At 41.2% G+C, this 27,573-nt stretch overlaps 1 protein-coding gene across 7 annotated transcripts; it reads left to right on the top strand.

Annotated features, from left to right (window-relative positions):
* The first annotated feature begins 849 nt into the window (after nt 1–849).
* ANKRD46 (ankyrin repeat domain 46) lies at nt 850–27,573 on the top strand. 7 transcript variants are annotated; one of them, XM_045005863.1, is made up of 8 exons: nt 5,402–5,515; nt 6,621–6,751; nt 8,074–8,245; nt 14,135–14,178; nt 14,978–15,078; nt 20,414–20,756; nt 22,097–22,255; nt 25,577–27,573. In XM_045005863.1, exons 6-8 carry the CDS (start codon nt 20,446–20,448, stop codon nt 25,791–25,793), a joined length of 687 nt encoding a protein of 228 aa, XP_044861798.1. In that variant the 5' UTR covers nt 5,402–5,515; nt 6,621–6,751; nt 8,074–8,245; nt 14,135–14,178; nt 14,978–15,078; nt 20,414–20,445; the 3' UTR covers nt 25,794–27,573. The 7 variants fall into 7 exon arrangements, with proteins under 7 accessions (XP_044861797.1, XP_044861803.1, XP_044861802.1 ...); XM_045005861.1 differs by having other exon boundaries at nt 5,403–5,515; nt 14,978–15,097; XM_045005865.1 differs by lacking the exon at nt 14,978–15,078.

Raw genomic sequence — 27,573 nt, forward strand, 5'->3', positions numbered from 1 at the left:
CTGATAATCAGTCTCTATGGAGCCGAATCAGCTCTGTCTTTAAACAATGGAAAGGGGCAGGTCAACTAGTACTTGTGACTGAGGCAGACCATCAAGCAAAACACCTGTCCCCACCCTCTTTTGATGCCCTCAGTCAGCACAGAGTAAGTACAGTTCTACTGCCCTTTACTCATATAATAAGAATAACAACATTTCAGTACCCTGCCCCCCTCATTCAAGTGATTTGTAACCCAACCTCAGCCAAAATCTATCACTTGGGCAACCTATTTGCTGGCTACCTAGGTAGATTAGGTGTGAATGTAAATACAATCTGGTCCTGAAGCCTTTCCCCCAGCGCATCACTAGCTGTCAGGGAGAGCCCATTTAGACTGTGCTTATAAATCATAATGTGAAATTATTAGGTTGGCCAACATCACGGAAATGAATGCACGGACATTGTCATTAAAAACAACAGCTGTATAAGGAAGCGAGTCTATGTTCATACTTTTCAAATCTAGTATACTTTTTTCAGCAACATATGCTGTATATGCTTTTAAAGTGTGTAGTAATGTTTTAATTTGGCAACACTGCATGTGACTAGTTCACAAAACTGGGGGGGGGGGGAGGGGGGGGAAATCCCTGCAACTGTATAATGGAATCCCCACTTCAAGCCAAGGGGTGCGGCAGCACCGCCAGCTCCTGCACCCACGCAGGGCTGCAGCCTCCACGCAGGGCAGGGCAGGGCCGGGCCGCAGCCGGCTGCCCTAGCGCTCCGCTGTAGTCATGGGCCCCTGGCGCCGACTGCCCCGTGACGGGCCGAGGCGCCTCGCACCGCGCCCAGGGCAGGCCGGGAGCCCCGTGAGCGGTGCAGGCGGCCTCCGACCAGCAGGCGGCGCGGCCTCCCGCCCGGCCCGGCTGCGTGCGCGTCCCGAGAAGCAGGCCAGCGCGGGGCGGCGGGACTCAGGTACCGGGACGGGCAGCGGCAGGACCTGGGCCCGGCAGCGGGGGCCGGAGCCAGGCAAGGCCCGCGGGAGGGGATCTGGCGCGGGGCCCGATCTCTGCTGAGTGCCCAGCCGCGGGGCAGCCGGGCCTGGCAGGCGCCGCCCCCTGGCTGGGCACCGGGCGGGCAGCCCGACCCCGGCGCGCCGAGACTGGGCCCTGGCGCCGCCCGCTGCTGCGGGAGCTGCCACCCCCACCCCCACCCCCACCCCCACCCCAGCGGCGGGAGACGGCAGGGCCTGTCCTGGATGCCGGGCCTCGCCCGCTGCGTAGCACAGGCCCGCGGAGCGGGGCTCTGAGCGATTCCCAGCCAGGGCCAGGGCCAGGCTAGCGGAGTTACAGGAGAGGCCGGCCAGAAACCCGCCTGCGTTCAGGGCTCGGGTTGTGCCTGCCCTTTGGCTGGTAATGGCCTTGTGGCAAAGCCTGGCTAAGCGATGGCTTGTGGAAAGCCCCGTGCCCGCCCTGGCCCAGGACAAGCGACAGTGTATAAACAGCGTAGTCCGACCTAATCCCAGGTCCAGGGGAGGAGGGTTGTGCATTCCGAGTAATGTGGAAAAACAGCTGTGATATTGGCTAGGCAACTAGGTAGGTTCCCAATGTGATGTGGTGGCACAGAATTAATGCTGTATTGAGCCACGTACACAGGGGTATAACTGACTCTAGTTTTTAGCACCTCCCTGATAAATTGGACTCTATCCACAAAATTGTCATGAAGATGTGAGAAGACTAAAAATAGCTAACTCTGCACAGCCTGGGTGATATAACTGTCTACAAATACTTGAAATGTCACTATGAAGTCACAGGAGGGGCCTTTTGAAATGATGAAGGGATGGGAAAACTAGAAGCAGGGCCGGCTCCAGGCAGCAGCCGAGCAAGCTGGTGCTTGGGGCGGCAGATTCCAAGGGGCGGCAGTCCGCCCAAACCTTTTTTTTTTTTTGCACTTCACCGCTTTCGCCGCCTCTGCAGGATTTTTTCTTTTGGTTTGCTGCTCCTGCCGCCCTGTAGGGGGTGGCGGCGCAGAGGAGGGGAGCTGCTGGGAGCGGTGCCAGTTCTGCAGCAAGCCCAGCACGGCAGCCCGCGTCCCTCCCTGCCTGCCCCCCAGAGCGGCGCAGAGCCCTCCCAGCAGGTGGCGCGGCAGGAGGGGCCGCATGGCAAGCGCCTCGCTTAAGGAAGCCCTGGCCGCGCCCTTCTCTCTCTCCCCCTCACTCTGCTGCCCGGGGTCTACAGGGCTGGGAGTCCCCCTGCACCCGCGCTCCCGTCGCCCTGCAGGTATTTTTTTTTTCTTTTTGGTTTTTTGTTTTTTCTTCCTGTTGCCGCTCCGGCCGGCCGGGCGGTTTGTTTCACGCCCCTCCCCCCCTTCGTTGCTCAGACCGGCTGGCAGGTTTCCTGGAATTCCTCCCCCCCCACCCCCCGTTTGCTGCTCCAGCCGGCAGGTAGGTTGGTTTCACGCCCCCCACCCCCCCGCCGTTTGCTGCTCCGGCCGGCAGGTTGGTTTCACGCCCCCCACCCCCCCGCCGTTTGCTGCTCCAGCCGGGCAGCAGGTTGGTTTCACGCCCCCCCCTTTTGCTGCTCCAGCCGGGCAGCAGGTTGGTTTCCCGCCCCTTTGCTGCTCCAGCCGGGCGGCAGGTTGGTTTCCTGCCCCCCCCCGCCCCTTTGCTGCTCCAACCGGGTGGCAGGTTGGTTTCCCGCCCCCCCCCGCCCCTTTGCTGCTCCAACTGGGAGGCAGGTTGGTTTCCCGCCTCTCCCCCCTCCCCCTTTGCTGTTCCGGCCACGGGGCAGGTTTTTTTTTTCTTTTGCTTGGGGTGGCAAAAAAACTAGAGCCGGCCCTGACTAGAAGTAAGAGAAGGAAAGTGAGAAAAAAAATTCTCCACCTTACAGTCCAACTTTGATTTACAAAGAAAGAGGAGCAAATTTATAAATATGTACAGCTTGACTAAATACCTAAAAGGAGTGTGAGAGATGTAAACATGTACAAGAACATTAACCGTGTAAAAAACACTAAGGAGGCAGAGGAGTTCCCTTTTTGTTCCGCCAATTTGTAACTAAGAATAATGGGGTAGAATTAAGAAAATGTGGTCTATGAGGAAAAACTTTCGAACAGTGAGATAATCTGTTAGACTGAAATAGTCTTTGAAAAGAAATGGTAGACATCTCATTTTAAAAGGTACTGCCATTTATGATTTGTACTGTGGTAGCACCCAGAAGCCCCAGTCGAGATTGGGATTCACTTGTGCTACATACTAAGGGCTTGTCTACACATACAGCACTGTAGCAGCGCAGCAGTAGCACTTAATGAAGATGCTACTTACATCCCTGTGGGCATAGGTATTCCACCTCAAGTGGCAGTAACTATGTCAACAGGAGACCTCCCATCGACATAGGGCTGTCTCCACCAGGAGGTCGGTTGGTATAACTAGAGCCCTGCACAGATAAAGAATTTGTATCCACATCCAATCAGCAAAGATGGTCTGCAGATATCTGCAGATGCGGATTTTCCACACCCCTGAGTGATGTATTTATACTGACATAAATCTGTGATGTAGACCAAACCTAATATAGTTTTAGTTCTGTGCTTTGTTGTTTTTAAATTACAAACCAGTAAGTTTGGAATGGTGTCCCTAGCCTCTGTTTGCCAGAAGCTGGGAATGAGTAACAGGGGATAGATCACTTGATGATTACCTGTTACGTTCATTCTCTCTGGGGCACCTGGCATTGGCCACTGTCGGAAGACAGGATACTGGGCTAGATGGACCTTTGGTCTGACCCAATAGGGCCATCTTGTGTTCTTAAGTTTTATTAAACGGCTGTATGTTCTATATTTTTAATAAGCTATGAAAGTAGTGCAGCGTTTGCAACTCAAATATTACAGAATCGTGCTAGGGCATGAGCATCAAAAAGTGACACTGACTGGATGCTCACTTTGTGAGTTGAAGAGAGAGGTGTATTGGGGAGAAAACCAACCACACCAATGGTGAAAGGTTTAAATTTTAATTTTTGTAATAGCCTAAAATGATATTAGCTAGCTATACAGGCATAGATTTTAAAATCGTTTTTAATCTAATACATACAGTAGGGAACAGTCCTGCACTGGCAGAGGAATAATTGGATGACTGAAGAAGTCTTTTACTTGTAAATTCAGTGGGCTAAATTCTGTTGTATTCTGCAGCCCTTTTACACTGCCAGAGCAACATAAAGGGCAGCCCCAGCCACCAGAGAATACTCCTGGTATAAGGTTTTTTCTTCGGTGCCACAGGACTGCCAGAATAGAGCTATGCTGCTCCCTCCTCACAGCCCCCAGGGGGTGCAGCAGATGGGGCCAGAGTACACTATAAGGCTGTTCTTGGCTGTGGAGCAGCTCCTAGAGGACTGTTGCATTTGAGCGTAATTTAGAGCTACCTTCTGGCAATTGTAGCTCAAGAGCAATGGAGATTCTGCCCCACTGATTTTAATAGCTTTGAGCACTGTCCTCACATCATGAAGGAGTTGTCTGTACAGGAAAGTGGGCCAGAATAAGTTATTCTGCAATAGGACCCTGTATGGATACTTACTCCAGAATAAGAATGTTCATACGGAGAGTTATTCCAGAATAGCTATTGTGGTTTAAATGCACGCCCGGTCTTATTCTGGAATAATTTCCCCATGTAGAAAAGCCCGAAATCTCTCTCAGTGGAAGTTCACTGTAGTGTCTTTTTTTCCATTTCTTCCCTTGAAAGCTGCCTTCCACCTTTTAACTATTTTAATACCAAAATAAACAACATGGCTGTATTTTGTTTTGGGTTGTTTTCCTACCATTTAATGCTATTTTTATTCACTAGAATATTTTGGCAGCTTGTCTTCCAACATTTTCTAAAATCTTTTGTGGATTATGAGGGACTAGTGATAGATCAAAACAAGTTGTGAGAAAGTCTAATATTTTTGTTCAGCAGCACTAAGAAGGATCAAATAAAAGTTTATAAGTGATGCTTACTATGAGGACTGCTCTTTAGCCTGAAAGACAGAAAAGAGGCTAACACAACGGGAAGGAAAAGAGATACTATGGGAAGGCTCTAAAAAGTATAATAAAGAACCTGAAGGAAAAATTGCAGCAACCGACATTCTTAATGACATTGCAATGTGACTGTATGTGGTCACAATAGCTGTAAGTGCTGTGACCCTTTTTTTTTTTTTGTAGAGTTTCTGATTGCTCTTTCTCGTGGTGTTGTGAATTGCCTCTCAAGGCATTTTTAGGAAATCTGGGTATGGCTGTTCATTCTTTTGGGCACTAGCCTTCACTGTAAAAACAAAGTGTTTTCTAAATAATAATTAGCTTTGGAGAAGAGTCACTTGATATTAAACATCTACATAAAAAAAGACCAAGTAATGCTATAATGGAATTGAAAGAAAAAAGATATTTGAAGAAAGGCTTTAGTTTTGCAAAATGTGAAAATTACAGTTTGTGCTCTCTAATTAAAGCTTCATTTTTCTGATGCAACTGCTATTTGTCAGTTCCTCTCCTGAAAATCTTACAGTCCGAGACCCCAATCCTGCATATATTTATGTAAGTGCTTAACTTTACGTTTTTATGTCAGTAGGGCTAGTCATGTGTACAGTTAAACGTGTGTAATTGTTGGCAGGGTCTGGCCTAAGAAGACAGTTTGCATATGAAATGTGGTGGGAGAAGGACACAATCAAATATATACATTTTTTACAAATGCTAGCTTTTAAAGTTATTTTTAAGATCGGGTAAAATATGTTATCCCCATTTGCCTGTTGGTCTCACCATCATTAATTGCCTGACCTTTTTGGTATTGTGGCAGAAGTGCTTTGATAGCAGCAGACACTGAACATCTGCAGATACTGCAGTTTGATTAGTGTTTTTGTTTTGCCAGGATTTGCTGTCCTTTCTGAACCTTTGATTTTTTTTTATGTAACTTACTGAATGTGTTGAATAACTAGATAGAAAAAAAACAAGACTAAATAATGAAAACTGCTAGCCAAATGAATGCACAGGAGAATTTACTTTTTAGAGAGAAAAATGTTAACTTTAAAATAATATGGTAAGTGCCCCTATTATGTGGCCATTGGGCTCATTACTGGTTGAGTGAGTTTTGATTAAACAACTTGCAGCTCACTTTTAAGTATAATTGAATTCTTTTATTAAATATTCTTACTCCCATGGAAGAAAGTATGATTTCAGTTTAGTAAAGAATGGTGAGGCCATTCCAGAAAGGCTCTGACGTTAAAATAATTGTTTACATTTTTATTTAGCTTTGTAATAGATGCGACTTAGGATGCAATCGTGTCATTTGTGTTTAAAAAATCCATCATGAATACAGAAATTTGAAAGTCAGGGCATTCACAATCCACTGGCAAGTGGGACATTTTTGCTGGTGAGTGTGGGGCCCAAAGGTATCAGTTTTTCCAGAATTTAAGCTTTATTTAAAAAAAATAAATTGTGAACATAACCATCCAATTGTGAATTGAATATAAGTTGATTGATGCACAGTGTTGTTTTCCTGAATTTTCACAAATTTACCAAGCAGCAGAGTAGAATTAAAAGACTCTGGTCAGTTTCATTGTTACTATTCAAAATCTTGTAAACAGCAGTGTTAACTCTCAAGAATCATGTCAAATTCCTATTTCTCCTGCCTCAAAAAAACTAGGGAAAGGGTTGAGTAGCCGAGATCCTTCTGATAGATCCAGAGGTTCTTCGGGGAAGGAGACAAAATTCCTTCAAACTTCCAGCATATAGAGGGTGGAGCTTCAGATTGATCCGATACCTCCTAGTCAGCAGGTGATTATAAAAGATGGAACACCTTGTTAGAAATCTCCGCACCCTCACTAGCATCTGGAGCTTCTTTCCAGAGCCCCGCCCTTTGACTTTATTAGTAAGGCCACCCCTTTGTCTTTTTGATTTACCTTTGGCTCTTAGATGTCTGGTAAACTTTTTGAGTTCTGGGTATCTCATCAAAAAAACCATCATGACAACTCCTACTAATTGGCACACTTGTTGTGACTGATACTATGGTGTATAAGTGCGTGTAACTGGCAATCTCAGCAGAGCAGCTAAGGACTCTTTGTCGCTTTTTAAGGATTGAATGTCTGTTCATCCCTGCAGGTTGTTTCTCCTGACTCAGAGTTGAGGCACACTGTTGGGTGGGGAAGTTGTTACTGCAGTTGGCCTTGTTTCTGTTTTTAGGACAAGTAGATTTTAGTTTTAATTCAGTCAGCTTGGCACTTTTCCTGAGTTATAAACTATAAATACAAGGAAACAAAAATGAATTGCCTACAGTTTTATTTAAACTTTAGAATAATTAAGTTTATTTTAAAAAGGCATGGGATAGCACAATAGTCTAGAAGTGATGCAGTGCTCTACTATGTGGGCATCAGAGATGTGGACCTTCAACTCAGTCCTCTCATTCCTGGGCCAGCAAGTCTGGAAGTATGCTCAGGTGTCTCCTGATCCTTCCTATCTGCTGATTCACTCTCCCTCCCCCACAACTTAATCCTTCTAGAAGCAATGTTGGCAGACTCCAGTAGGAACTGTTTACTTGTTTACATGGGGGAAAAGACAAGCCTAGCTGTAGCAAGTAATTATTCTAGCCTAATGTCCACAGGGGGGAGTTATAATGACATTGCTAAAGCAGTGTCTGTGTTGGTCAGTTTCCCTGTGTATACAAGCACTGTGTTAGGCAGAAGAGGCAGGAATGATCCTGGTGGTAGGAGAACTGAGGGCAACAGCCACTCAATGATGAAAACAAAAGTAATTGAAACAATTGTCTCAAATTTTGGGATCCATGGTTTGCACAGCTTTTGAGGAGGCAGTTTAGTTAGCAGAAATTAAAGTACACAGTGAACAGTGTAGTTAAGGTCTGTGTATATAGAGTGCTCCTGCTGTAACCTGATGACTGGAAACTTTTGTTTTTGTTTTGTGTTCCATAGCAACTTCTTGGATGGGTGTTTTCGTTTGGAAGCAGTTAAGATGGGAAACTTGGGCAAATAGCTGTATTTATAATCCTGTTGAACAGGTTATGGGTGAGTCCCTCTAGCCTGAAGAACAGGAATTGTTTTTTTTTTGTTTTAGCTTTTAATTTTTTTCTTTACTGATTTTTCTAGAAAAATACAAAAACACCAAAAATAATACTGAATGAAGAAGACATTTATATTTCTTCAACATCCATCATTACTGACATCAGGAAAAAGGAATTTAAATACCAGATTATTGCTTTATGAGTTTAGCTACTATTTTTAAAATTTTGACACAAGGAAGGATCAGTGCTTAGCATCGGTATGTACTCGTTAGAAATGTAGCCTAAAAATGTTGTGCCATTGCATCGTTTCATGCCACATGATGTGTCCTGTCCTTGCATAACATGATGCGCTGAAAGTATTTTAAATAACATTTTACTGACAGAGACTTACCCACCTCTTAACAGATGTTCTATTTCAATACATCACGTATTTAGCTATGATAAACGGATTCCACTGTCAGAAGTCTAATAAAGATCATGTGTGTGCCTGTCCTGTTGCATAGTAAGAGCCATAAATCTGATGGTGTCAATTTCACGATCTTCAGTATTGGCAAATAAGCATATTAGCGATAAGGACCGATTGTGAACAAGCATAGCAATGTGTTTTTAATATTTTACAAGTTTTTACTGAATAGCATACACTGTAGACGTATAGTGCACAAAATTAAGACGGCTCTGCTAACCTAGAGTTCCTCGAAGCTGACCTGACTCTCTCTGTTAGCCATTATATGGGACTGAATGTTGTCAGTGCCAGTGGGAACACTGAAACCATGTGTGACCATATTTCCCAAAGAAAGAAAATGGGACCCTGCACGAAGCTAGCCCAAGCCACTCATCTGTGCCCTCCCCGTGCGGGGTTGGCCTGAGCGGCTCACACGAGCCCTGCTTCTAACTCCCTGGATGGGGCTGGCATCACTGCTCGCCCAAGCCCTGCCTGCTCACTGAGCCCTGCCCCCCCCTGCATGGGCCTGGCATCTCTGCCCCCCCCCCCCCGACTCCTCCACATATTCCTCTGCATCCCCTTTTTTTTGACAAAAGTGTGAATTTGTCCCATTTTTTCTGAAAAAGTCAGGACAGCCAGGACAGGGGTTAAAAAAGGGACTGTCCTGACCAAAACAGAACGTATGGTTACCCTACTGAAACCTTATGAAGGAGCCCACGGAGGTTAAATGTATGGGCAGGAGATTTAACCTAGAAAAACGTAAGCACAAATGTTCAAAGAGAGGTGCAAGGCAAGGCGTAACCCTAGATTATGTCAAGTGATAGACAAAAAAGGGAAGAAAAAGGCAGTATAGTAATATAAAGTTCATGTGGCTGACTGGTTTGTAATGTGTGTATCTTAATTTGCTGAACAACACTATGCCAGACATACCCATGACATTCAATTCTATGTCTCTGAAAGGCAGTAAGTCTCTCCATTTTAGTAACCTCGAGGTATTGAAGCTGTTGACAGAATGTGAACTGTTCTTCTGTAAACAGGCAGAAGTAATCTTGGTGGTTTGAAGGAAAGCGATCTTATCTCGAGACCCATGGCCCAAGTCCAAGCCTCTAATATCAGTAGAATAGGGATCAAAGACCAGACAGGATAACCATCTTTAGCATAAGTGATGAGAGATGTTTTAGGACCAAAGTTCATGGACCATACACTCTATTTTTAGTGGTTAACAGTTAGATGGGACAGAGTTTTGTAACTGTGCTGCAAAACTTATCTCTAGCTTTTTCAAGTTATTTTGGATTTCAGGATCCCCTTTTGTCCCCCTAATAATTTAAACTCTTACTTGCAAGTTTTCTTTCAAGAAAACAGCAGCCACAGAAACAAGCAATAAGAAATAGTGAGGGGTTATATGCTGTTGGCTGCAGCCAAATGTGAATTCAGCAGGTCGCATGGTGGCACCATTCATCCACATACAAACAGCAATTTGAGAATAATTCACTTATTAAAGAATTGATTTCTGACGGACAGTTGCTCACTGGCACTTGTCTCCTATTGCATAAGAATCTTTTAGGAGCTGCAGCAAATTCAAACTGAAATATATCATCAAGAGCTAAAAATAATCATCAGTAGCTTTTAAACAAAAAATGTTGCACTGACCTTGAACTAACTACTGGAAGTCCTTCATGTTTAGCATTCCTGCGGTATACCAGTGGAAAGAGAATGTGCTTGAAGGTTTCTGAGCAGGAAGATATTTATACTTATGAAGAGTGTGATTCAGTAACTTCCCATAAAGACAGAAGTATTAGAACTTATGGCATTAGCCAGCAAATATTGTTTAACTTCCATATTGAGATTAAATATATATATTCAGTTTCCTTCAGGTATTGTGTCCACTTTGGGTGAGACAATTGCAGTGAATTAAGTCTGCAAGTAATTAGAATAGGCACATTCAACATCACTGTAAATTATGCTCCTCACTGCACGCTCCCTGTCCAAAGTATAAAAATGGGCCAGGTTCAGAAAGGGTTTTTTAAGGCATCTATTAAATAGTGAAATATTCTGAAACAAATTCTATCTGTAAAAATACTTTGGTGCAACTAATTTGCATATATGTGGTTGGTAGGGGAAATGTTTGTGAATCCCCTCATCAGTAAAGCTGTGGTGTAAAGTAACATTCTTTTCTGCAAGAGAGCAAGATCTAAAAATTTCGTTTTGGGGTGGGGGTACAGCACATTCATGATACTGTACTGGGAGGCAGTGTTGTCTAGTGGATAGAGCAGCGGATAGAAATAAGAAATCTGGTTCTGTCCCTGGCTCTGCCACTAACTGACATGCTGAGTGAGCTTAGCTAAGACACATCCACTTGCTGTTCCTCTGTTTACCCACACGAGGTAATTATACTTGCCTCCTTTGTAAAGCACTTTGCAATCTATAGATGAAAAGTGCTTTATGAGTAGGGTGACCAGATGGGACTGTCGCTTTAAAAACAGTCCTGTTTTTGGGGACTTTTTCTTATTTAGGTGCCTATTACCCCCCACCCCCATCCCGTTTTTTCACAGTTGCTATCTGGTCACCGTGTATATGAGAGCTGGGTAATATTATATGCCAAAGTTTTTCTCAGGGTATGGTTATTATTAACGTCAGGATAGTATAGCTATAAATCTCGCACACCCCTGTTTAATATTGTTGAAGGAAAATGGGAATTATTACCTCCAACACTGGTATCTTGCTGACTGGAAGATTCCAGATCTAAAACTGGATTTTCAGGTCCCAGTTAGTGGAAAGGATTCAACACTTGAGTCTCCTTAGTGTGCAGCAAATGACAGGTAGCGCTGCTTTTGCACTTCACCAACTCATACATCCCATCTGAGAAAACACAAAATGATAGCAGGCCATTAAAAATTGTTATCTCTATGCCCCCTGTATACAATGTGCCAACACCATGGAAAGCAAAACGCTTGGGGAAAATAGCTAAAGGCAGGAGGAGGGGAAAATGCCAAGTGCTGTAGGTTAGTAGATCTGTATAAATTTGTTTATAGTCTCTAAGGTGCCACAAGTACTCCTGTTCTTTTTGCGGATACAGACTAACACGGCTGCTACTCTGAGATCTGTATATTGTGAACTCTCTATTTGAGAGGTCTTCAGAGCCCTCCGTGGGATTGCTTCTGGCTACCTGAGAGGTTGCCTTCCACAACAGCTCCCTTTCACTGGAACAGTGAAACTGTAATCCAGTGGGGGAGGGGGAAAGTGAGTGCAGGATACAGCTCTTTCAAAGGAGCTGAATGTAAACTATGGAATTCTCTCCCTAAGCAAAAATGACTATAGACCTTATCATTTTCAGAACTAAATGCAAAACTTATTTATTCAACTTAACTTTCCCTCAATTTCCACATACCAAAGAAATCCACACACAAACACATCCTGTAAATTAACCGAGTAATTTCTCCTACATGCTAGGAAGGAATGGGGAGAGGGAGCTATTTGTTTCTATTTTTAAATTCTTGAGAGGTACTCATATATAGCAGTGATGGAGGAGGAGTCATACAAGTACTTGGAGAGTGTGTTTTTCTCTCATGAATAAAATTACATCATTTTAGTTTTGTTTTTATCTTGCATGCACATGTAAATAGGGCTTATTCTTGTCTCGCTGTATTTTTACGTGCAATCCCAGTTGAACAGGAAACCTCACTTTCAGAGGATGTGGGCAAACTGCTTAAGATGGATGCTTTGTTACCTTAAAAAAAGGAGAGGCTATGCAAGCCAGTGTCAATTAAATACTCTAAAAGTGTATGACAAAAGAGTGGAAGATTATATGCAATTAAGGATTTGATGAATGTAGAGCTTATGTGTAAACTGTGTACCTCTTACATTAACCTCTTCATATTCTCCATCACAGTGCATTGACTTGTTGACATATCCTAAATATCTCGTTGCTGCTAGTCAGAATATCACCAGTGGTAACTCACGGGCATTTTGGCTCTGGGAGTCAGAAATAGTCATTAATGTTGGGAAGTCTCATTTACTGGTAACATGTCATTGCATCCTATTGATCGATTTTTTTTTTAAAATAGGGCAAAGGTAGTAATGGTTACTCTCATTCATTTTCTGAGAGATGGCATGAGTGTTCCTTGTTTTTTGTTGTTGTTGTTTTTTTACTGATACATTATGGGTGGTACTGACTGGGTGACTAAAGGGTTTTGGCCAATCATAACTAGGGATCCTAGTTTTTTGTGATTAAAAAACCCAACATTCTCTGATTTTAAAAAACCATAAAAATCTGTGTTTTTCCACAATTAGAATGGATGCTGAACTTTAGTTTCCCTAGCCACAGTATTTATAGCTATCTGTTGAACACAATGTTTTATTGGTATTCATTAGAACACCATTTATCCAAGCCTCCATTATCCAGCTCTCCATGTTAACCAAACCACCAGCTGCCTGGAGCTGATCACCCGAGCCCTGCCGCTGTCAGACCCGGGCGGCTGGTGGTTCAGTTAACAGGTAGAGCCGGACAATGGAGGCTTGGATAAACGGGGTTCTACTGTATGAAAATTTAAAGTGCATTCAAAAATCAACAACAAGAAGGGAAGGTTGTGCGCATTAAATAACTGACACTGGTACTTTCAGTAAAATATAGTTAATATATGTTTTTATTTTTTCACAAAATGTAAAAACTAAAGATTCTCGAAAAATGCAAATTCTGCATTTTTCTGTGGCAAATGGATTTCTAGGATCCCTGATCATAACTAATATCTTCGTGATGCATATGAGAGAGAGGGAGAACCTGTCCCCATGAGTAATCCTGTCTCATCAATGATCCAGCCATATCTTTGTGTCTTCATGGTATTGAGTGGTAGCTGTTTTACTTAGCTGCTCTGATTGTTACATATTGAGAAATATAAAGAGGAAAACATCCACTTGCTGCAAAATAAAATGACTCAGAGTTGGTAAATTCCAAACTTACAAGCTGTTTAAGATTTGATAAATTGTGGCTTGTAGTGTGATTTTACTTGTTAAAGAGAATTCCTCCCCTGCTTCTGCAGTGTATTGTCTAAATGGGCACAAAAAAATTAAGAGGAAAAAAGCTTGACTTATTAGCAGAATTACAAGCAAAATTACAGACGTCAGGCTTCTAATAAATAAATGTAAATAACTTTTACGAACATCTAATCATTTCCCCCTATGATTCCTCTTGAAAACAGAATAGTTACATTGATATTCCCACTGCACTAAGTCTCCTGTGGCACTGAAGAAGCAATTTATTGCATAATTCCCATTAATAGTACAAATACACTCTGTGATCACACTACTGTGTTCAATCTGTATGTATTGCATAAACTTAGAATAAATTGACGTCCCCTTAACACCTTTTCTCACTTGAAATGATATCTTTAATTGATTATTTAAAAATAGTTATTTCATATTACTGCAACAAAATGTCAAGAACCGTACTTTTGTTATACAAGTATACTGCTTGTCTATTAGATGATACATTTTTCAATAAATAGTGCCACATTTTTGGAACGAGTAATTCACTGAATCAAATTACATGTGTTCGTTCCAGGTGCAACAATAGTAATTCTCACAGATATCAGAATGCTTGTTTTACAGTATGTTTGCTGCTCAACACTATAGTACTTACCTTTCTTTTTAGTTTGTCTCATACATTTGTGGTGACTGGTAGATGACGCTGTGTTTTGTTTATATTTAGAGCTGCCATCAAATTCACCTTTCTGAAACCATTTAAGGAGATTGGTGAGTACCTCAATATTTCTTCTAATCCTTTTAACAAGTACTGGTCGTAGCAGAAATAACCCTTTTGGCATATGTCCTGCATAAGGTTGCAACTTCTGATCAGAGCACTAAATCCACAGTTTATATATCCAAAGTTATCAAAGGTATCTGAACAAATAAACCATCATAACTGTGCTGTATTTTGGTGGCAGAAAACGTCACTAAACCAGATGCAGTTCAAGACATTAGTGTATTTTTTGTTTAACATTTCTGACATTAGGGGACTGGAAATTTTGAGAGAGACTGTTCTGCTTTTGTTACTAGTTTGTGACTAAGGTAAAACCACTGGCAGAGGTTGGTAGCCTGCATGTTGGAATACTGGAAATATGTTTTGTGGGCTGGAGTATGTCAGTTGCATGGTCCCTAATCCTCAAACAATGGCAAGTGGGTTTTATTTTTGCTTGTTTTTATTTACTTAATGTGGAGCACTAAGGGTTTATCCTAATTCCTCTGCCTTTCAGTGTCTCTCTTTCTGCAGGTTCTAGTTAGTATTAGTTCTAAACCAGAATACTTCCTATCGTGCTCCATGATAAACAGCTGCTTCTTCACACACCTACACACCACAACCACCTTGGCATACTTAGTCCAGTGAGTTTTTTCTGGTTATTTGGTTGTTTCATTAAGATTTGCATGTGAAGTACCTGGAGACCTCTAGGAGGATTTACCAGATGTACAAACAAATACACATTTAACAGAACACACAATTCTTTTTCAGGAATTTCTGTACTGTTCTTCTAATGGAATAGTCTATTTGTTACAGATTTGCGCTGTTACACTACAAGACATTTTATTAAACAAGCTTAAGGATCCCACCAGTGTCCTGCAACATCTGAAGGCAAAATCTTATTTTCTTAAGAACAAGTGAGCTTTTATACTGTTGGTATGTTTGTGCTACTTGAAGATTTTAAAATGTTTTAAGGTATATCTCGTACAGAGAGCTAATGTAAAAATCGCATCTTTTGGAGATTGGGCCTGTCAGCTTGTGGGGAAGGTTAGGTTTGAAGAAGATACAGTTGTGCCACTTCAATTTTGGAAGGGAAATAGGCAAGAAAATTTAGATTGCTGTACGGGGTCAATTCAATTTAAATCAAATTGATTTAAATCGTGATTTAAATCACTAGTCAGGAAGACATGATGTAATCATGGATTTCTACATAAAAGTGCATTCTTGTTGGTTGTTATAACCTTAATACATATTCTTCACAACTCAGAGATAGATGTAGGTTTCTTTTTTAGAAGGTACACACTATACATTTTTAAAGTGATTTATTTTGAAAACTTTTCAGATTAGTTTTACAACTATATCAGAAAATGAATGATTGTTTGGTTATTTCATTTACCAAAGGTAATTGAAGCAGATATTTATGAAGTCATTGGCAAAGAATCATAGAATCATAGACTTTAAGGTCAGAAGGGACCATTACGATCATCTAATCTGACCTCCTGCGCAATGCAGGCCACAGAATCTCACCCACCCACTCCTGTATCAAACCTGTGTCTGAGCCATTGAAGTCCTCAAATCATGGTTTAAAGACTTCAGGGTGCAGATAATCTTCCAGTAAGTGACCCGTGCCCCAGGCCCCACGCTGCAGAGGAAGGCGAACCCCCCCCCACCCCCCCAGGGCTTCTGTCGATCTGCCCTGGAGGAAAATTCCTTCCCGACCCCAAATATGGCGATCAGCTAAACCCTGAGCATGTGGGCAAGATTCACCAGCCAGACACCCAGGAAAGAATTCTCTATAGTAACCCAGATCTTACCCCATCTAAGAACTGTCTCCAATTCAACAGATTAATCATTAATATTTGGAGGATTTTCTTGCCATGATGTATTAGGAGGAGAACATCACCAGACAGACATTTAAATTGTTTTATTTAACTAAAACAACAAGGTTATATATTCTGGATTTTTTTCTTCAACAGCAAACATATAATATTTTAACAAAACAAGCATATGAATTTTTGAATTTAGTTAAACATTCCTGATTTTTAAAATTCAGGTTTGGTTTTGTTAATTTTTTTTAACTAAAATAGTTAAATGAATTTTAAAAAACAAATGCATTAAATTGACTACGTCAGCCAGGTCAACATGAGAAACTTCTGCAGCTACCTCGGTCGTCTTCACCTTCATTTTCCTGTTTGTTCATAATCTGGAAAAGAAAAACAAGCTTTCCTGCTTTTTCAGGTCCCAAACGATTTCTCAATTTGGAATGAATTAGTCCAAAGGAAGAAAATATTCTTTCTACACCAGCAGAAGGAGCTACTGCTGTTAGAAGTGAGATTATCACTTCAACAGTCTCTGAATCCAAGTGCTTACGTGACTTCCACCAGTTCACTATTGTGACTTTCTTTAAAACATCATCAGAAAACATATATTTCTTGAATGGTTCTTATTCCCAAACTGGTCTCTTTTACAGCCTGCTGCCATTATAGGTTTTCCCTTCTAGTGAGAGAATGGTATGGTAGATCTCAAATCAATGAAGGCTACACTCAGAAAGACCTCAAGACTTCTGGAATATGCTGCTCGGTTTCACTTTTGTTTCTACTGCCTGTCCCTCCCTTCTCACATTTATCTCCAGACTTCTTCTCCTTGTCCAGATCTATTCTGCCCCTGAGAATCTTCTGTTCATTAAATATTTTGAAACTTTGCACTTTTAGAGAGAGGTAAGGGATTGACTCTGTGTACACAAATTTGCAGAGGAACAATAGGGTTGAGGTCTGTTATTTCTCACTTTTTATTTATTTATTTTATTTATTTAAAATCATTTTTTCCTGTTAACAAGCATGTTATCTCTGGAGATGCAAATCCACAGTCTGAAAAATCCATGAACTATTGGAACTCATTTACAAAACTTTTCTTAAACATTACATGAATATATTGTCTCATGCTGTAGAATTAGAATTTATAATCCCTATTCCATGATGAGATATCGTTGAGCTATAATGTATCGTAATTAAAACTATCTTTAGATAGTTTTTTCCTCAAAAAGCATTTTATCAAAAAAATCCAATATAAATAAATAAAATCCGATTTTAAATAAAAAAAATCATTGATTTTTTTTTTTTTAATCCACCCTGTTGCTGTGGAGCCCTAGCCTTGCAACCCACCAGAATTCTTGTAGCATTTCGGTTGAAAGTACTGGATAGATCAGAGGTGGGCAAGCTATGGGCCCATGGGACCCTCCTGCCTGGCCTCTGAGCTCCTGGCCTGTGAGGCTAGATCCCAACCTCTCCCCTGCTTTGCCCCTCCCCCACAGCCTCCGCTCACTGCGCCGCTGGCGCAATGCTCTGGGCAGCGAGCTCTTGCTGGGCCGCGCAGCTGCAGAGCCAGCCTGACCCGGTGCTCTGTTCTGCACGGTGGCATGGCTTGCTCCAGCCAGGTGGCACGGCTGCCTGTCCTGGTGCTCTGGGTGGTGCGGCTGTAGCGCCGCCAGCCACCGGTGCTCCAGGCAGTGCGGTAAGAGGGCAGGGAGCAGGGGAGGTTGGATAGAGGGCAGGGGAGTTTGGGGTGGTGGTCAGGGGGCGGGGGTGTGGATGGGGTCAGGGCAGTCAGAGGGCGGGGAACGGGTGTTGAGTGGGGGTAGGGGTCCAGGGGGGGCAGTCAGGAATGAGAGGAGGGGTTGGATGGGGCGGCAGGGGGCAGTCAGGGGTGGGGGGTTTCAAGGTGGTCAGAGGACAGGGAGTGGCGGATGGGGCAAGAGTCCCGGGGGGGCATCAGGGGGTGAGAAGTGGGGGGGGGTTCGATAGGGCGCAGGGGCCGGGCCACGCCTGGTTGTTTGTGGAGGCACAGCCTCCCCTAACCGGCCCTCCATACAATTTTGGAAACCCAGTGTGGCCCTCAGGCCAAAAAGTTTGCCCGCCCGAGATAGATTCTGTGTTCTTTCAGTTGCTCTGTCCATATTTGGATAAAATGGAAGTAGTTAGTGCCCTAAAGGGAAACAATATTGTATGAACTATCTTATGGCTTTCTGCTGTTGGAGATGATTGTGGAAGAGAATGCTTTCAAGTAAGCAGTAAATTATCCCCTACATAATTTTACTTGCAGACTAAAAAGAATGTATTCTGCATAGGTGCTGAATTATTAAGTCATTCTTTATGTAGCTATTCAGGGCCAGAAAGTTATTCCCCATCTCTTCCTCTTCCAAATCTGAGATAAGAAAAGTCAGCTTTGTCTCTTGCCCTGACAAATTAAATAGTGTTGATACATACATTCTGATAGCAGAATTTGTCCAAATGAGAAATGCCAACTTGTGAGGTGTAAATAATATGAATAGACTAAAATATTATAGTCTCTTAATCAGAACAGCATTCAAAACCAAGGTGTCTGTAGGGTAGGTATTGGAAAATGATTAATCTGAAACACTAGGGAAGAGTTATAAAGCATGAACAGTGTAAACTCCCCAAAAGCAAGGGAAGTCTTAAATCTAATTCTTTGGCTGCTGGCCATATTTCCATTCTTCCAGCCAAATGAGTGCACTAGGATTGGAGGATGCCTTATATAGGCAAGAGAATTAAAGTACTTAAGTATCCTATCAAAAAGATTCAGCTAGCTAATCAGAATCCTGGTTATAATCTGCTAGAGAATTGTCATGAGCGTGGAGTATTAAGTATCCAGGATTCATAATTTCTTCCCCATTCCCACCAAAAAAATTCTAATCCAAGTCTAGGTCCTCTTTCAGCCCTGTTATTTTAACTGCCTCCTGTCTGACTTCGTGATTCTTTCCTCACTCCAGTCTATTCAGAATTCATCTGGTAAAATCATTTTCCCTGCCCACCACCTGGACTATGTCCCTCCTAAGTTCAAAGCTCTTCACTGGCTACTCATAATAAATAAATAATTGGAGATATACCAGTCTCCTAGAACTGGAAGGGACCTTGAAAGGTCATCAAGTCCAGCCCCCTGCCTTCACTAGCAGGACCAACTTTTGCCCCAGATCCCTAAGTGGCCCCCTCAAGGATTGAGCTCACAACCCTGGGTTTAGCAGGCCAATGCTCAAACCACTGAGCTATCCCTCCCCTCATTGTCTTCCCCATCAAGTTCAGCCACCTGGTCCTCTCGTGCAAGGCCCTGTATAGTCCCTCCCAGCCACCATAACTTCTTATCTTCCCCCCTCATGCACTCTGCACCAGTGAATCCTCCTGAGTAACCATTCTCTTCCTCCTCTCTCATTTTTGTCTTCATGCCCCTTCCTCACTGTCCCTTATGCATGGAACAACCTTACTTATTCAATCTCTCCCCATCCAAATCTGTCTTTAAAAAACTCACTTCTTTCACAATACCTATTATCTCTAGTTAGTCAGTTGAATCATATTTAATCAAATAATAATTAGCAAGAAATCTGTGGTGCAACCAATTTCTACCTTGCACTTTTAGGCCAAAACAACAAAGTACATGTTTATCTTTAAAACCTTTGGGACTATTCCCTTGCTTTGCTGGATGGGGGTCCTGGTGTGGAAATTGCACCCACAACAGTTCTAGTTAACTTGTCTTAAGTTAACTTCCTCTAGGCAGGGACCTTATCTTTATAGTTGCTTGTGAAACGCTATGCCCACCTATGGTGCTGTATAAAAATGTTTGGCAGAGGTGGTTGAAAATTGTAATTTTACGCAGAGAGCGAAGGAGATAATGCTCATAGTAACAATGAATTTTTCAGCAGCTGTCACTACTGTGTATTGAAGTTCAGATGTAAATAAGGAACAGATAAATGAGAGAGGAAATCCCATTAGTGACTTTATTTATAGTACGTAAAAACTCTGATTACTTTGAGAGCCCAGTGCGTTTGTTCAGTCCTTTAATCTGAGTTATAAAATATGACTCTTCTCCCCGCTCCCCTCTTTCTAAATAGGTCCAGCCTGTGAGCAAATTCTATCAAAGTTTTCTTTTTAATATAAAATCTACAGAGTGTGATCTCTCCCTCTGTGGGGTTTACCTAGTGTCTTGCATTCATGGTGGTGTTTTAACGCAATCCTCTGAAGTAACAAGGCTATCCATTTCTGTTCCAGCAGGTGTGAACAGGATTAACAGTGTTCTCTATGTATCAGAAAAGACTGCAGCATATTAAAATAATATGTAATATACAATGATTTCAGAACTATATTCATAAACTACTTTGCATTTTTATTTGAGAAAGCATTTATGAGGTGTTTGCACTGTATTTATTTACTTCACTTCATCATATCCTCTTATTTTTAACTGCAGGTTTGCCACAAACTTCAGACAGAAGTGGAACAATGTCCTATGTTTTTGTAAATGATTCTTCCCAGACAAATGTGCCCCTGTTGCAGGCGTGCATTGATGGGGATTTTAACTATTCCAAGCGGCTGCTGGAGAGTGGCTTTGACCCAAATATTCGTGACAGTCGTGGCCGAACTGGTCTCCACCTTGCAGCAGCCAGAGGAAACGTAGACATCTGTCAGCTGTTGCACAAATTTGGTGCTGATCTACTGGCCACTGATTACCAAGGTAATACAGCCCTTCACCTGTGTGGGCACGTGGATACCATCCAGTTCCTAGTCTCTAATGGACTCAAAATTGATATTTGGTAAGTTTGTCTCTTTTTTTACCACTTTATAGTATATTAGTCTCTCTCTCAGAAGTATTTTGTGCCTGATACAAATATGTTGCCTGATACAAATGCTTTAATGGTAAATTCAGTGAAATTCAATTTTTTTAAATGCCAGTTATGAAAAAAAAGAAAATCAAATGCATGGGCCCACTCCTAACTGATCGTGAACATCATGAAAGGCAATAGAAGCAGGAGCTGTGGGGCTGGGCTGGCATAGCCACTCTCTCTCACTAGCTGATGGCTCTGCTGTCCTGGTTTGGCCAGACAGCCAAGAGGGGGTGGATGGCATCACAGAATAATTTAGAATGACAGGGGTTTTTTTTAGAATTTTCTGTACCACAGTCTTAATGCTTTAATTGACTACTGTAACAAATAGAGAAAATACAGTAAATGTGTATCAGTTCTCCTGTACTCTTTGGGAGACCGTGCTGCCTTTCAATGCTCTCCCTTCCTCAAAGCCAATCCTTCTTTTAAATATTGTATATTCTTTCTTCCTAGCTCCCAGCAGCTGTCAGATGCTAGTGTCCAGACACAAGCACTCAGAATACCAAATAACTAGCTATTTTATTGAGTACAATTAGGTCACCTTGTTCTTAGAACTTTCTGCACATGCATCCCAGCAGAGGAAAATAAGGCAATAAGTTTAGGCCCTTGGGCCTTCTGGTCATCTTTGATTATTGGAGCTGCCCATGATCTCCTCATATCAGCAGTATTAATTATTGGCCTGCCCAGGGTCATTATGTGGTTTTTCCCTTCCTCCCTTTATCTCAAACACCTGTTTGCTGGCAGCCTCTAATATGAAGGTAACAAATGTACTCCTAAGTGGTTTGGTTTTTTCAAAGGTAGCGGTAGGAGGATTTACCCATCCTGTGTTTCGTTTATTGCTTAATAGTCTGGGACTCTTATACAGTAAGGAGCTATGAAGAAACTTAGACTTCGAACAGTAATCATACAAAGCCTTATACACCGATTATAAATATGTTGTTAGTTTCTTCATTTTTGTTGCGGGAGCATCCAAAGGCTACAATCAGGATAAGACCCCATTGTACTATGTTTTTTGACTTTATACCAAGAGTAAAATATTGTAGGGTTGTGTGCTTTAAAAATAAACTACTGAATTTTTCATACAGTTGCGTTTTATTCTTGGACTTTTTATAACTAAGAATAGTTTGCTATTTTGTGTAGCTAGAGGCTGGTCCTAAATATTTATTGGTCAGTACATTTTACATTGCATACTTATGCAGATCCATCCTATCTTAGAATTCTCATTTTATAGTTTATCTTCCCTCATCCACTTTCTTGGGGGGACTATTTAGCAATCACCAAGGTGCAACACCGCTTGTTCTGGCAAAACGAAGAGGAGTAAATAAGGAAGTAATTCGATTGCTGGAGTCTTTGGAGGAGCAGGAGGTGAAAGGATTTAACAGAGGAGCTCCCTCTAAGATGGAAACCATGCAGACTGCAGAAAGTGAAAGGTATTACAAGACAGATGTTTACTAGAAAAAAATAAAAGCATGTGTGTAAAGTATATCTTTGTTGGTAAATCCATATTGTTTTCTGCTAGAGACATGAGTTGACATGTTTGTTCCTCAAAATGGAACAAAAGATTTATAAAAACTAAGTTCAATAGAAAAGTGTTGTTTTTGTTTTTTGTTGTTGTTTTTTTAAATTTCTAATGAAAGACGTTTTTATAACAGCTAAGTATTCCACTACAGGGTTTAAAACCCAAATATTGTATCATTTTACTGGTGCAAGATAATCTGAAAATGAAATTCACTAGAAACTGGTTATAAGCAAGTCCCTGAATATCCTGCGGTGTTATGCTCTAGAAAGGAAGGGTATGTCTACACTGCAATTAGACACCTGCAACTGGCCCATGCCAGCTGACTCGGGCTCCCGGGGCTGGGGCTAAGAGGCTGTTTAACTGCAGTGTAGACATTTGGACTGGAGCCTGAGCTTTGGGACTTTTTCCCTCACAGGGTCTCAGAGTCTGAGCTCCAGCCTGAGCCCAAACATATGTTACCCCATATGTTAAAAACAAGCCTACTCACTTTACATTTTATATCATTAAAATTTTACAAGATTCCAAAAGGGATTGGGCATTTATATGGATAAGATGAATATCCAGAGTTAGAACAATTACTGCTAAAAATTTTGGAAGAAATGTTAATCTTGTGGATCAGGGGTTAAACTAATCTCCAACAATTAGAGAGAGACCTAATGTGGAGGAAAGATTATCTCACATCTGCCTGCTCTGGGGTTCCTTGCAGCTTCCTCTGAAGCATCTAGTGCTGGCTGCTGTTAGAGACAGGACACTGGACTAGACAGATCACATATCTGATCCACTGTGGCAAGTCCTATGTTTCCTATGGGAGTTTTACCATTGACTTTAATGGGGCTTGGATTTAGCTGTGAATTTGAACTGATAATGTCCCTTTAAAACCTGTAACTTCCTTTCCCTTTTGTAACTATCATTAATGTTCTCTTGTTTGATTTGGCAGGGAAACCTATAACTTGTCTTTTGGAATTACAGACTTACAGTTTACTCCCAGTTTGTTTGTGAGCTAGTTTAAAATATCTGAAGTATCTCCTTTTGTAAGATAACTTTGTATAATAAAAATAGATCCAGACAGCATTAGAAGCCAATGAATGCACATGTGCTTTGTAATTAAATAGTTTGTGTCCTTGTAAGAGCACTATTTGGGGGTTGGCTTTTCAGACCTCTAGTTTCACTCCTACCTCTTGGTATTATTTCCTGATTCTAGAGACTCTCGGAATAGAATCCCTACTTGTTTCTCCCCTCCCTCATTACCACTTTGCATGAAGCCAAGTGAGGATAATTGCTGTTCCCTCTGGAGACCCTGAACTTCACTTTTGAACTGACAGGAGAAGTTTCAAGAGATCAGTGCAAAAGTGTTCACTCCCTTCCTGGCTGAGTTTAATGCTGCCGCCTCCTCATTACACTCACTTGCTTCTGACTCACGAGCAAAGCACAAAACAAAACTAGATTCCCAAATCCGATTTCTTCTCTTTTCCTCCCCCCTCTCCCCTCCACCCCCGTGTGGTATCATTATTGTGCTGTGTCTGGGCAGAACACTCCCTCTCTGTTTTCACATAGAGAATTTACTTGTATGCATAGACCTAGTGACCTGTCACTATATCAGGAAGCAACATTGTTAGAAGCAAAATGATCATTTAAGGATTTGTCACTTACAGATTTTTCCAGAATAGTTTTATAGAGGCAATTGCTGCTTTATTAATGTTGCTTTTAATTTGGTTGCAATAGAAAATGCCACAGGGGTCATCTTTGAGATGAGTGAGGACCTTTGGTTTTGTTGTGGTGGTTTTCTTAACAGTGAACGTATGACCACTTTTTTAAGATTGCAGCATACCTTTATTTAACCCCTGGAGTGATTATGTATTGACTAGTTGGTGCTTAATTAGTGAGCAGATCTATTCTATGCCAACAGAGATCTTTTAATAAACCCTCTCACTTTGTTAGTCATCTTCCCTGCTTATCATTTCCTAACTCCTGTAGTTTTGGGCAAACCACCATAGCGTCGCAGCCAAGTAAATATTTAAAAACCAAAAAAGACAAGGCACTTTACTGGAAATGCCTGAAAATTTCTGCACATGACACTAATAGTTCAGTAAATTACTGGAGTTTTGTCTAATTATTATTCAGTAGTTGTACTTCATAATGAGGAAAAATGTCACATGAATAACATTAATGTTAATCAGGAGTGTATTTTTAGAAGAAAGGTTTACAAATGAATCTTCCTTCTAGGCATGTAATAAAGGTAATAATTAGAGATATACCAATCTCCTAGAGCTGGAAGGGACCTTGAAAGGTCATTGAGTCCAGCCCCCTGCCTTCACTAGCAGGACCAATTTTTGCCCCAGATCCCTAAGTGGCCTCCTAAAGGATTGAACTCACAACTCTGGGTTTAGTAGGCCAATGCTCAAACCACTGAGCTATCCCTCCCACCATGTGTTACTGGCATCTTTAGTCATATCAGAAGCAAGAGCATTTAAACGGATAGTGTTAACTCCCAATTTACTTTTATCTGAAATATTTTGTTCCTATTTATTATTACAGGATACGCCTACGATTACTGTAATTGAAGAGATATTGGGGGAGGGGGAATCTGTTTTTACTCTGTATATTTTATGCCTTAACATCACTGTCTACATAGTTAGTTTCACTATTTCTCTCGATACACAGTAAGAACCTGATTCTGCAAATGCTTATGCTCATACGGAACTTTGCTCATCTGGGAAGTCGTGGAACTACTCAAATGAGTAAAATTACAGACATGCATAAGTGTGTGATCAAGACTTTTAGTCAGTTCTTTTGCTGTTTGTGTGGTTCCTTCCAGGGCTTTGGAACGGAGCCCAGAGCTGGAGCGCGGAGCAGCTCTGGAGCAGTGGGGCTGCAGGTTTTTGCCTGGAGCTGGAGCAGAGCCGGAGCACAGCTCCAAAGCCCTGGTTCCTTCATACATCAGCCAAGGAAATACATTTGCTTATTTTTTTTAAACACTTCTCTGTACCCAAATTAAAGATTCTTTGAAAAGATAGATTGTAAAGTCTCAAAGGGTTGCTTGTCAACTACTGTACATTGATTTGGTAGGGTCAGGGGAGGGTCCTTTTCTTATATGCTGTCTTGAGATCATGAGTAAGTACTGTAAATCTGAAAATGTTTAATTTTGAATATTTTAGTTGTATTAGCAGGTTTACTCTTATACTTAAGGATGCATTCTTTTACTAGGTGTGTTTATAACTTTAATCCTTCACAGTGCAATGGAAAGCCATTCCCTCCTTAATCCGAACCTGCAGCAAGGTGAAGGGGTTCTTTCCAGCTTCCGCACAACATGGCAAGAGTTTGTGGAGGACCTTGGCTTCTGGAGGGTGCTACTCCTGATCATTGTCATTGCCCTTCTCTCCCTCGGAATCGCATACTACGTTAGTGGGGTGCTTCCTTTTGTGGAAAATCAGCCTGAATTGGTGCATTAAAGCAAATTAAAAGAGGCACAACGTTCTTTTCCTGAGTTCTAATCGTTGTTCTGAGCTTCTTATAATTCTTGGTGCAGCTGTATATATTGTTTGCCTTTTATATGTACTGCTAACCCTTTTGGAAGAGAGCTGCATTAATTTCCGCTAACAACACCAAATTCTAAAGCTTTCCTAGGCTACCTCTGACATGTCTTGACTTCTAATCAAAACTTATAGATAGCAGTCTTTATTGATCAAATGTGGTGATTATAAAAGGCCCTTCATAAATAAATAGCAAATCCTTGAGTATGTAAAAATGTGTCCTGGTACAGGACCAAATCATCTTGTTTTCCATTTTAAAAAAAGGGGAAAAAAAGAAACTACTTTTCCTATGCTTCAGCTTTTGAGGAGGAGTATTCTTATAAAAAAATACCTAGATTAAATTGGAATAATTTTAATCTATTCTGATATTTACATCATACAGTACTGTAAATGTGCAGTTTTCTTAGTCCATGTTCATGTGTATGGTTATAAACTACATATACATTTAAAGAATGAGAAACATTTCAAATTTTATAACTTTGTTAAACTTCCTTTGACATCCTTGGATCAGTCTTGTATTTATGTATTAGCTTAATATAACATGGGTTTTTTTTCCAGTTAGTGTGGTGTTACTAAAATTTGTGTTAGAATAAATACTTTGAAGTGAAATTGTCTGTAGTGCTTTTGGATGCAAACATCTTTAAGCATTTGACTTCAAAATGCAACTTTTTCATTTGAAATACCTTTAAGGAAACATTTTCTTTGTAACGTAGATGAAAAGCGATTTAAACATTTTGTTCTGTGTTGCTGTGAAACGTGTCATGCAGGATAACTGAGTGTTTTTCACAGTAATTACAGTAAACAATATGTTCATTTCATTTGCAGTTTTGTGCAAGGGTTTAATTGGGATATATTTTTGGTAATATTGCTATCAGTTTCAACTGTTTTCAAATGACACTCAAAAGCTGATGGGGCACTTTCTGAGTTAACATAATGCAATGTTGCAGTGAGTGTCTTCATATTTGGGAAGATTATGTAAATTGAAATCTGGCCCAATGTGAGGTCTTTGTTCGTTGATGATTTAATACTCTTTTATGGAGACTGGGTAAATATGCAGTAAGGTTGTGATTGTCAAAGGTGCCCAACTTCCACTCAATTTCCATGGCAGTTAGGTGCCTAACTCCCTTAGGTAGCTTTCACAATCCCAACCTAAGTGAATTCAGCAAACGTTGTTAAAACAGCAAAAGGATTTGTTTTACTAAAATGATCCTAAATCATTGCAAAATAAACTGAACACTTGCAAAGTTAGAAATTATGGTAAATGATGGTGGATATACATACATCTTATTATTGTGTTAATATATATTTGTTGTCTCTAGTTTGTGGTCATTGACTGAGGAGGCATCTTGTCTTTGTGATGTTGGGACAGGCTTCACTGAAGCGTTCATTCTAAATTGTTTCTGAAGAATTCTTAGAAGCAATTCTCCCAGATGGTACAAATGTAGCAAAGAGGGAAGCCTCCAAAAACCAACAAAATGAGCTTCTCTTCCAAACAGTTTAATTTGTCGTTTATCTGTTTATGAATAGAGAAACATAAGCTATTACCTGTACAAGTAAATGTAGTTTATATATGTCTATTTCTGTTAAGAACACCCTGTCTTATATTAAATAATGAAATTTTGCATTATGCACTCTCTGTATAATTTGTAAATGTATTTTGAATGTGGATGAATGCCATAAATAAAGATGTATAAGTAGA

The sequence above is a fragment of the Mauremys mutica genome, chromosome 2 (genome assembly GCF_020497125.1).
Source record: "Mauremys mutica isolate MM-2020 ecotype Southern chromosome 2, ASM2049712v1, whole genome shotgun sequence".
Lineage (NCBI taxonomy): Eukaryota > Metazoa > Chordata > Testudines > Geoemydidae > Mauremys > Mauremys mutica.